The sequence below is a fragment of the Sphaerodactylus townsendi genome, linkage group LG03 (genome assembly GCF_021028975.2).
Source record: "Sphaerodactylus townsendi isolate TG3544 linkage group LG03, MPM_Stown_v2.3, whole genome shotgun sequence".
Lineage (NCBI taxonomy): Eukaryota > Metazoa > Chordata > Lepidosauria > Squamata > Sphaerodactylidae > Sphaerodactylus > Sphaerodactylus townsendi.
In genome coordinates, this window is record NC_059427.1 from 62,255,860 (window position 1) to 62,268,309 (window position 12,450).

Here is a 12,450-nt window from a genome sequence, read left to right on the forward strand (position 1 = left end):
TTGCTGTCTTTTGTGAGTGTCCTGCCTCTACAGAGGGACCCCAAAAAGAAAATATAAGTTAAAACCCCCATGCTTTCATCATAATGTATGGTTCCACTCTATCTCTTTTCAATCAACAATAATACAAAAGCAATATGATCATTCCTCCCTGTGTCCAATATATGAAGACCGTGAGGATGAATTCATGTGAAGCACTATTGACAGTTAAAACAGAGTTTGCTCCAAGCATCTTTTCCACTACTGAAAGAGGAAGAAGGTTCTTCTTTGACCATCTATAAAGACTGGGAGAAGGATCATGTAACCCGCATGAACAAAACATCATGTGTGCAGTGACTATGGGCAGGATGGAGTGAAAATGTTGTCTGGATCTAAGCCACAGATCTGAACACAGTAAAGAGAGAAAAGAAATTCCTTTGGAAAATCCATTTGTGTTGTAATTTGAAATACATCCCACTGAAATCAGGGTGAAGGAAACAGTAAAGCAAGGTCTTGACAAGCTATTTGATCATAAATGACCTGGATGTTTTCCCCCATTTACCACAATCAACACAAAATAAACTGGTGCAAAAAGGTTTAAGTACTGTATATACTCGTGTATAAGCTGACTTTTTCAGCACATTTTTAATGCTGAAAAAGCCCTCCTTGGCTTATATTCGGGTCGGCTTATACTCGAGTATATACGGTATTTATATACAACTGTATATGCCCTAGTCTGATAACCTCATACCAGCTATAGCTGAAGCTCTTTTTGGACATACAGATGATGATGAGGAATCCATTTTTCAAGGATTTTAATTCTGGTGTTTTAGCTTGGTTGATGATTGAGCTAAAGTTTTTGTACTTTAAAAGTTATTGTTGATACCATATTATTTTTGTTGACCCTCTTTTCCACTTACAGAGCTAGTTTACTGTTTTTCTTTGAAATAAATATTCAAAAACATTTAACCTACTGATGCCTCAATTAATGTAATTTTATTGGTATCTATTTTTATTTTTGAAATTTACCAGTAGCTGCTGCATTTCCCACCCTAGGTTTATACTTGAGTCAATAAGTTTTCCCATTTTTTTGTGGTAAAATTAGATTCCTCAGCTTATATTCGGGTTTGCTTATACTCGAATATATACGGCATATAGTAATCACTTCCAGTTAATAGCTTCAGCAGCAACGTTGTGTTCATGAACTGTAGACAGCATGTTATTTTAAGAATTTGGAGAGATAGAACCATGATAATTGAAAGTATGATTGTTTCCCATTAATAAAAGAACACTATTGGTACAAACAAAAGATTATGCTGACAAATGTTCCTGTTGATTTTAAATTATTTAAATGGCATGGGAGGAGATCACACATATATGCCTTCTCCTGAATTATGTGTTTATTTTAAAAATTACAATGGTGCCCCTACACAACCTTACGTAACTAGGAACCCTGGGAAAAAAACAGAGAAAAGTCAGCATTCAAAGAATATATGTCAAAACATATATATGTCAGAAGTGGAAAGACCATTCATTATTACTGTCCATCCTCGATATGAATTTTGATTTCATTTATATTTACTGCTATAACATTGCCTTCTTTCCTGCTCTGATAATGCTGCACATTTTTCTGTAACACAAAAGTCTGATGCAGTAAACAATATGCATGCAGGGGTTGGGACTGATGTTAGTCATTGATTTAACCCAGTTTTCCTGCATAACCTGAACACAAACAGTAGCATCATAGTACTAGTCCAATACAGCTTCCAGCTTTAGGAATACTGGGATATCTTCCATCTTTGTGCACAGGCCATTTTGGCTTTTGGCTTGGGTGTGCAGCTTTATCAACAATTTCTAACTTTAACATGTTTCAGAGGCCCCCAGGTACAAATGGGCAAGTCTGGCATTCAGTGTTATCAGTATGCAGATGACACACAGACCTACCTCTCATTTTCACAGGCATGTCCAGTAACTGTCCATGCTGGAAAACTGGAGGCAAGTGAATCAGGCAAGTCTAAGGTAAGAAATCTTTACAATGCCCTGCAAACATTATAAATGATATCCAATTCATTATCCACAGTAAGAGCCTTGGATATTCCTGGATCTGCCACTGGGTTGATTGTAAATGAGCTTGGCTAATATGAACTTGTTTTATCAAAATACTAGAAACAACTGCTGTTTTTCCTGAGTCCATTCTGACATTAAAAAAACCCTAACATTCTCATAGTGACGTCATCAAGAGTGTGATGTATCTCTCCACAGCCACTGTGAGATTTCTAAGCTTTGTTCCATTGCTCCTTTCACCGAAATTGCCTGCTTAGCTCTGAAAAATGTACATCAAATCCAAAACTGTACATCAACAGGGCCAGAAGGAAACAGGGCCAAAGGAAACTGCTGCACATAAAGGACAGCTTCCCCACTACAGCTCAAGCAGTATTGGTACAGGATCCAAACCATTATGTACAAAATGAAATGCAAATCCCAAAATAGATTTGTATCCAAGTTTCTCCAAATCCCCAACAAGTCATAAATAATCATGTGGAACTGTATATTTTACTTATTTTTATTGTATTCTATTCAGCTTAATAACCTGCCCTCCTCAGCCAAAACCAGGCTCAGGGTGGCTAACTAAAGGGCAATAGCCTTAGCATGCAGAAATAGTGGACAGTGAACCCACCAAGGAAACTCAGTCAAATTATTAGTTACATACTCCCCCTCCCCTACTTCAGAGTGAGAACAGAGTGCACATAACTTTTAAAACATTTCCAGGCAGGAAATGAAATGTTTCCTCTATGGAGTTTCATGCTGTTCCCCCTTCTCCCTTTGGTTTCAGAATGTTTTATTTCCAGCCTGAAAACATTTTTTACAAAACCCCTTGTATAATGATTCTTTTGTTTGAAACATTTTCAAGCCATCTTCTCTCACTGTGTGGTAATTTGTAAAACAGTCTGTCTTTCCCACTGCTGTTTTCCATGCCCCTGGGCCCTAGTTCAACTTTCCCCTCAGCGCCACTTTTTCCCATTCCTGAACTGATCTTATGCCCTCGCCTCTTTATTTTCTGTCATTTTTGGTTGCACTCTCACTCCTCCCTTCTCCTTGAATAAATCCACCATTACTCAGTTTTTCTTAAATGTGAGTACATTTGTTCAAGAAAAAATCTGCAGTTACTACAGCGACTCTAAGACTCTATGAAGCATTGTTTCTACAAAATAACAAAAAAGAGAAAAAAAAACCTTACAGAGGCATGAAACATTTGGAGGGGGTGAATGTGGACAAACATAAAGGAGGGGATCGAAAACATTCTGCAAACTTTTAGGTGATTTGTGGGGACAAAGCCATGGTCTTTGCATACAATGATTTTATCATGCAGGCAAATCCAATTCAGCTAGGTCAGGGGTCTGCAACCTGCGGCTCCCCAGATGTTCATGGACTACAAATCCCATCAGCCCCTGCCAGCATGGCCAATTGGCTCAGCAGGTTGCAGACCCCTGAGCTAGGTAGTGCTATTACATCAAGTATAGTCATGATGTAATCTCTCATTGACTAGATACAGATAGTGAAGAGAAGAGAGCTATATCAATTGCACATTAGTAGCAACATACAACATATCCAAACTATTACAGGACAAAGAATACAAAGAAATTAAGTGTTTGTAGCTGGGGGGGGGGGGCGCTTTTTCTTGTTGAAAATTCCATTTATAAATGCTAGCAAAATAAGAGTGATACAAAAATAGTCTTTAACAAATATTCAGATACACTGATACGTTTTCATCAAACTTTTGCTGTTATTTTGACTACCACAGTAATAACCTTAGTGGGTTTTTTTTAAAAAAAGGATAATATATTCCATAATATCAACGGATGCAGTTCTTCCTCTTCTTTAAATTGCCAGGAAGCAAAACCCACTTACCAGAACCTTTGAAGTATAAGCACTGTTGATGGCAATGGCATTAACCAGCAACTCCAAAGTTTTGGCTGGAATGGAATCTGGGTCAGGGATTTCTTTGTAGTGGACATCTGCAACATGGGCTTGTACTACGGTCATTCGGTTAGTAGTTAATGTTCCTGTTTTATCAGAGCAGATGGCTGTAGCATTACCCATAGTCTCACACGCATCTAAATGACGGACCAAATTGTTGTCCTTCATCATTTTCTGAAGGAAAAAAACCAAAAATCTTATTTTAGTAAACAAAGTACAGCAGTAGGCAAGTAATGATTCCTGGATTTTAAATGTGATATCCTTTAGCATTCGTAAAAGTCACCACATTTGGCTTTGTAAAACTTATCCACATACTTCCACTAAGACAGCTATTGAGAGCCAGTGTAACGGAGTGGTTAAGAGAAGTGGATTTTGCTCTGGAGAACCAGATTTGTTTCCCCACTCTTCCACATGAAGCCTAATGGGTGACCTTGGGCTTGTCACAGCTCTCTCAGACCTCTCTCAGCCTCACCTACTTCACAAGGTGTCTGTCGTGGGGAGAGAAAAGGAAAGAGTTTCTAAGTTGTAAACCGCCCAGAGCCCCTTGGGGATAGGGCAGTATAAAAAACTAAGAAATAAATAAAAAATAAAAATAAATAAGATGCTTTGAATTTTTTTACAGTTGAGAAAACCAACTGTTCTTCTACTAAAGCAACTGCATTATTCAAAAGGCACAACATTAGATAGGGATCCAGAAAAGAGACAATAAGATATGTAATTATAAAATATTTTTTACTTGACACAAGTGTAAAAACAATTGAAATGCATATGAAAAACCAAACACAAGTGTTAGACTACACTAGAGAGTAAATGGATTTCTCCTGTTTTGCTTCTTTTAATGTTTGGTCTTGGCTACCATAATCTATACTATCCCTCTTCCACTTTCTATAATTAATTTTAAATATTATGCAAGCACAGTTTGCCCATGGCACATTTTTTTAGAACAGGATTGGCAGATGGCTCCAGTGCTTGTTTGCAAGTTGGATGAGATAACTTACCGTCCTGTACTAGAAAGGCCACCCACGTTATGTTTGAACAGTTTTCACACAACCTGAGCTATTTTGACAGAAGCTAAAAGGGAGTCCAGTGGTTACTACACAGAAATACCGGTAATAATCTATTTATGGACAACTGTTGCTAAACAAACTTAGTGGAACTATGAGGAATCATAGAAGACAGGGGGACAAAACATGGAAACTCCCTGCCTCAAATAGGTCCCATCAGCAGAGTTCTGGTAGTGGTTTCCTGTTCGTATAATTCTGAACTTCAGCAGGCCATCACTATAACACAACTGACACTCAGAATTGACATTCTGGAACTCACAAAGACATGAAGTAGTCTCATTCTCCCCCTGCCCCACTATTTCCTCTTTCTCTTTGTTGAAAGCCCCTATAGCCTCTCCCTTTTTCCTGCTTCCTTCTCTCCTATTAGGTTACAAACATCCTGGTGGAACCTGGAGATCTCACAGAACCACAACAGATCTCCCAACTAGAGAGATCAGGTCCCCCTTAGGGCTGCCAGCTCCAGGTTGGGAAATACCTGGAGATTTGGAACTGGAGTCTGAACAGGGCAGGGCTCGTGGAGAGAAGCAATCTCAACAGGATATAATGTTATAGAGTCCACCCTCCAAAGGAGCCATTTTCTCCAGGGGAACTAATCTGTCATCTGGAGATCAGTTGTAACTCTGAGTTTACTCCAACCCCCATTTGGAGGTTGACAACCCTGGTTCCCATGGAGGAAATGACAATTTTGGAGGGTGGAATTTATAGGATTACACTCCTCTGAGGTCCCTCCCCTCCTCAAACCCCACCTGTAGCCAGACTGACCCATGGTGGGCTGGGGGAACCTTGTTTCTAATACTGCAGTATGTCCATCCATCCTGTCAACCCTTGGAATGTCTAGCAGTGCCGTGCCAAAATGGAGAGCCCATTCTCTGCATTGGCTAGCGTATCCACAAGGACACAGTAAAAGCTTGTCTGGACTTGCCCTTGCCCATATCCGTCTTGCAAAATACCTGCCTCACACCCTTCCCAAAGGAGAACACAATGCCTCTGCATTGGAAAACGTTTCCATCTCCAGTCCTGGACTATCCACCCAGCGAAGGCAAAGGACTTGATAGTGTGCTTTGCCTCAGCTGTTTCTACCAGTATTGTATTAACCCAATACTTCTTAGCTTAATGAGTCAACACTTAAAGTTGATGTCTGCCTCTTGTCTTTCACTGGAGAGGCAGGATTCCCCTTTGTCTTTGGCAATTAAGGGCCACTCTGCATAACCCTCTATCTACCTCACTACACTATTTCCCCTTTCTATCCTCCTGGCAACTCTCATACCCCTTTCTTTCTCAGCCATTCACCAACCTGCCTTTTATCTGCCTCCTATTCTCAACTATATTATTTATTGACTTCATGTGTACCACTTCTGTTTCCACAGTGGGGATACAGAGCAGCTGGGGAAACAGAGCAGTGGGGAAACAAAGCAGCTCGCATTAATCTCCTCTCCTCCTTTTTATCTGCACAACAACTGTGTATAGTAGGTTAGGGTAAAGTAAGAGATTGGTTCAAAGTACTCCAAATTTGCTGAAAAATCTATTTAGTGTTGGTGTGGTTCCAATCCATAGATTTAGGTATCAGCAGATGAGGGGTCATATGTTGCTGTCAAATGTACAGATTATTTATTTCAGGGCTATGTGAAATGAAACTGGGCATATAATCCAAACATCATGGTACAGTGCAGAACAGAGATACTCTTACCTGACCACATCCTATCATAGATAGGAAAATATTGGTGGATTTGTATGTTCAGAATTTGATAAGCTCTCGGGAGCTTGAAAAGGCCACCCTGTCACCTGGTTTATTTAACTGATGGCCAACTCCTCCCCCCGTGGTTTCTGAACAGCAATGAGCCTACTCACTTTCAGACTTTTTGTGAAAAGGGATTATTACTTTTAATTCAATTTACAAATCACAGCCAATTACATAGAAACCACTAAGTGCCTCCAAGTGGCCCTGCTTACCTGCCTTACTAACAGATCTTGTCCATGTGTTATAAGAGGGGAAAAAATTGTTCCCCATCTTTCATTTAAACAATATTAGGCATGTGAAGAATTTCAACATTTAAACAAAGAAAATACATTGACATGCTGTCCACTCCTTGTCAATCTCACCCACTAGCAAACTAAATTATATTAAAATAATTAATTGTTTCTTTATGAAGAAATTCAAAGAATTGTTTCCATTTACTTGGTTCTGAGATTGGCTTGACTTACCTTTACAGAGTAAGCAAGGGAAATTGTGACAGCCAGAGGAAGTCCTTCTGGTACAGCAACTACAAGCACAGTCACACCAATAATGAAGAACTTCACAAAATACTGAACATAAACTGGAGTGCATTCAGGTAGCCATGGCTTCTTGTTGATCACAAAGGTTTCAATACAAAAGTAGAGTACTAAAATGATAACCGTGATGGCAGACATTACCAAACCTGAGACAGAAACAAAAAAATTAATCCTTTACTGTAACAAAATAAAAAAATGTGATGCAAAGAAAATATTTTTTTTTACAAAAATTATGATAAAATATCTCAGTGCTAAAAGAAATGTGATGGTAGGAGATCTGTGAAAAGACCTTCTCAGTTTTTCTAGAGGGAAAAAGTCTCTATACAAACCAAAATTTGGATCATGATCATGGTAAGGAAGGAAGAGAAGGTCTAAATTTCCTATAGGAATGTAGGAATTAATGGACAGTTCTTGCAATAAAAGGAAGTGGGCAGTGGGTTCCCACACAGATTAGTACTGTGTTCAGTACTATTTAATTTGCTCACTAATGATCTGGAATTAAGGTTGAGCAGTACAGTAGCCAAGTCTGCAGATGATACCAGAATATTCAGGATGGTGAAAACCAAGGTCAATTGTGAAGAGTTACAGGAGGATCTCTCTTAATTGAGTGAGTGGCAACCAAGCGGCAAAAAAGTTCAGAATGGGTGAGTGTAAGATGACGTATATTGGAACAAAAAAATGTTAATTTTAAATATATGCTGAAGGAGTCTGAGATGGCTGAAGATGAGACTGAAAGAGATCTAGGGGTGGTTGTTGGAAGTTCAATTAAAATGTTGATCCAAGGTGTAGGTCAACAGTTTGTGGGAGGGTAAACTCCACACATTAGGAGGAACTGAAAATAAAGTAGTCAATATTATAATTCTTTTGTATAAAGCTATGGTGAGGCCTCAATTGGGATACAGTTTGTAAATCTGATCAGTGTCTCTAAAAAATGGCATTGGAAGACTGGAAAAATACCAAGGAGCGCAACCAATATAATTAGGTGGTTTGAGCATCTTTCCCATAAGAAAGGCTGTAGAGTCTGGGACTTTTTAGTCTTGAAAAAAAGAAAGCTAAGGGGATACAAGATAAAGTCTTATAAAAGTATGAATGGGGTAGAGAAAGCTGATAAAGGGAGCTTTCTCTCCCCTTTCCATAATACTACAACTCAGGGAAATAGGTTCAGAACAGATAAAAAGAAACACTTCTTTACTCAGAGTAATTCAGTGGGAATTCACTGCCAAGGGAGATAGCAATGGCCAATGAGCAATGGGCATAAAACATATATTTATGAAGGAGAGATCCACCAACAGCTACTAGCCATGGTGTCTGAAAGGAACTTTTATATCCAGAGGAAGCAATCTCTGAATAACAGTGGGGGAAGGCAGCACCTGGTGAGGGCCCTGGCCCCTATGTCCTCTTCGTCTACTAGGACAACTGCTTGGGTGCTGTGTGAATCAGGATGCTGGACTAGACAGACCACTGGACTGATCCAGCAAGCTCATCTGACGTTCTTGTGTACAATACAATTTCCCCAACAATAATCGTTTCCCCACTCCATCTCAATTGTGCTGTTAGCACTGGAAAGAAGAAGGAGGATGGCTTCCAAGGCTCCTAACAATATGGAATATTTGATGAGCAATGGTCCTCTCCCATACACCTCTGCCTCAAACTGAATCAAGACACAACATGTGCTTCTGGATCACAGCCCACAGACATACCTCTCTAGTGTTCCTTTCCCCACCGCCCTCAATATTTCACCATATTCTATGGAATGTGTCCATTGTTATATACATTTGTCTAAGTTACAAAGATCTTGTAGCTAATAAAAACTTAACTTTCCCAAGCATGCTTCTTCTAGAGACGTTTATATTACATGCACACCATACCTGCTTTGCCTATCTGGACAGCCAATTTTGTTAGCTTCCCCTGGAGGACAGATTTCTCTTTCTTGTGCATGTTAGCTTTCCTCTTCTCTTTGTCATCTCCTTCTCCCCCTTCCGCACTCTTCAGTGGTTGCATCTCCATTGCAGCAGCACCATCCTGTTGTTTGGCTGGCACAGCGAGGGGGAAAATGTGATTTAAGAAATTCAACTTACTGTAACTTCCATCTTTTAATTTAGAAAACCAGATTTCTGGAGAATTTCAGTGCCAATTAGTTTTATTGATGCTGGGAGTTCTTGTAATTCACAACATGGATTACTTTGGACAAGATTCTAATCACAGCACAAAGGGCTTTGAAAATAACACAGAAAGAGATGCTTTGGTGTCTACATTTGCAAGGTAAAAATTCGTCGGTTTTTTTTTTAAAAAAGTAAGGAAAAGCTGGGAAAAGAAAACAGTTACAGAGAAAAAGTGGCAACAGGGAGAAAGTTGAAATAGGAAAGTTAGGGGGAAAAGCAGAATTGAAGGAAGCTATGACAGAAGAAAGGGGCAAGAAAGAAAGGCAGTGGAGGGGGATGACATTATCTGTCCCTGTGAGTCAGGTTCCTCTCTTGTCAAATCTAAAATGGTACTACAGCTATATTACACCCATTTTGAAGTAGGACTTCCAAAGTGATTTTTTGTGATGGACACTCCAGGATATTTTTGAGACAGAGGATATCCAACACATCCTACATGCAGCAGTCCTGAAGGCAGAAGTATGTTGGCTATCAAATCCCTATAGAGCAGGGGTAGGGAACCTGCGGCTCTCCAGATGTTCAGGAACTACAATTCCCATCAGCCTCTGTCAGCATGGCCAATTGGCCATGCTGGTAGGGGCTGATGGGAATAGTAGTTCCTGAACATCTGGAGAGCCGCAGGTTCCCTACCCCTGCTATAGAGCATAATGGTGTCAGCATCCAATGTGAGTAACCAGCCACTGTGATGTAGTGGTCAGTATGTCAAGCTAGGATGTGGTATACTCAAGTTTGAATCTCCACTCAGTCACATGACTCTGGGTCATTCACACTATCTTAGTATAATCTAACTCCCTAATGGAGGGGAGGAGTCCTTTGTAAAATGTTTTAGGTCCCCTTTCGGAATAAAGGTGGGGCATAAATGAAGTAGACAACTTGAAGCACAGTAGGGAAGAAACAGGAGTGAACAGAGGAACTCTTCTATGTCTATACTTCCCCCCTTCCAACCACTTTTAACCAGTTCTACTTCCAGTGAACCTACAAAATTTGAGCAAGTCCTTCTGGGAGAAAAATGCCAAATTAAAAGCAATTTTGGAAGAGAGGAGAAGGGGTGGTTACATACTGTTCCTCCATTATATGCCCCCTGTCCACGCACATAGGCAAGGCAAAACCTAGTGTTGAAATAATGACTTTACATTTACAACACTATATATGCCTCACATTTTCCAGGTATCTCTCTCACCTGCTCCTTGGTAAAATGATACAGCAATAATAGGAAATGAGCTACAGGATAGCAACTTTCTTTTGCAACTTTCTCCTGTGTAATCTCAATTGCAATGGATTGGACAATGGCACCACAGAACACAATTTAATGGGGTTGCTCAGGAGGCATGTTCAATGAACTCTATTCATACTATATTAAGGAGTTTACTGGACAAGGTCAAAAGTACATAATTGTACCAATCCATTTAGCTTTTCCCAAGCAGAACTAAAAGTGTTATTTCCAATATTGTGCCATCTAACGGAAACTATAAGCGTTTGTTTGCTTGTTTTTGTATTTTCCGCTTTCTGCCGTTCACGTATCTATACATTTCAGAAATAAACAAAGACATTTCAAGATTTTCAACAGCACTTACATTCTTTCTGCAAAGCAAAACATGTCAAAACACTGTCATTTGACAACTGAAGTAGACACAAATAAATGGAAAAATAGGGAGGAAAGACTGATATTATTTAGCACAGAAAATAATCCATCCCAATCTATAATTTGCAGAGGAAATAAGGATAGTTAGATTTAATAGAAGACAAAAACGTGTTTAGTAGCTGATTTTACTCAAAATATCATGATTGCATGGGGGAGAACCACACACGCACCTTCTACTGCCGCCATTCTCACATATAACTGATAATCAAGATTACTTTAAATGGCAGATAATCTTGCAGGTTCCCCTGTGAAGTAGCTGCTCTCCAGACTTTGCAAACATTTCTGGCTAAGTGTTTGATGCTCCGCCATATGCTCACGTAACTTTTTACATTTCAACTTACATATATTAAAACTGGTATGAAATATCTATGTATCTTAAAATATGCCTTCATAACCATGATTGAACATGGGATATCCAGTGGTTGAACATAGAATATACATTCCCAGCTGCACATCCTAGGCTGGCATTGGACAGTCATAACCATCACAGTGCTCTGAGAAGGCATAATATGGACGACAAGAAGCACAGAAGCAGCAGTAAGGAGAGGGTCTGTAAGATCATGAAATTTTCATGATGGTATAACAGGTTGAAACAGGCTGGAAAAAACTGTGAAAGTTCCAAAGTGCTGAAACTGTGACAACACACAATGGCCTTATACTCAACCTTCAGTGAGACAAACAATGGCATGCATAACATATCTGTCATGTAAATATGAACATATTCCATATAAATATTTATATGTTTATACATACACACATATTAAAGTGGAAAATCCACAAGAACTTGGGGGGGGTATCTCATTTCCCCTTCCCCTTGGGGGGTATCTGATTTCTTTCCTTCCCTAAAAAGACCCATAGCCTCTTCCCTTTTTCTGTGTTCTTTTCTCCTTCTCACCCATCAGCCAACCTACCTTTATCTGTCCCACTGTATTCAGCTTTCCCTTCTTTCCTTCCCCTGGCCACCTCTACGTGGAAAAACTATGGCCCAATTGTATGATGCCAGCTGTGATACCAGCCACTTGGCCAGGCCCAGTTGTGCAATGGGGATCTTGCAAGGATTAGCAGGATCAGCCTCATTTTCTGCTGTATCCTTTTCACCACAAATTCCTCTTTCCCTTCTCCTGTCATTCCTCATAACCTCACTTTTCCCTGCTTCCTTCTTTCCTGCCTAACTACCTACCAATCTAACTTTCATCTGCCCCCCTCTTCAGTTATATTTATTATTTATTTACTTCATGTGTACCTTGTCTTTCTCACAATGGGTACCAAATGCAGCTTATTTCATCTTCTCCATTTTATCAAGGTCACACAGTGAGCTTTCATGCCAGAGCAGGGGTTTGCACCTTGGTCTTCCAGA

At 39.7% G+C, this 12,450-nt stretch overlaps 1 protein-coding gene across 1 annotated transcript in view; it reads right to left on the minus strand.

The window, feature by feature from the left end:
* The window catches only part of ATP2B2 (ATPase plasma membrane Ca2+ transporting 2), a 325,928-nt gene that overhangs the window by 77,768 nt on the left and 235,710 nt on the right, over positions 1-12,450 (minus strand). The window contains exons 10-12 of the mRNA XM_048487339.1: positions 9,158-9,322; positions 7,221-7,435; positions 3,886-4,128 (exon numbers count right to left, since the gene is read on the minus strand). Of these exons, the coding sequence (XP_048343296.1) occupies positions 3,886-4,128; positions 7,221-7,435; positions 9,158-9,322 (623 nt within the window). The remainder of the gene's footprint in view (positions 1-3,885; positions 4,129-7,220; positions 7,436-9,157; positions 9,323-12,450) is intronic.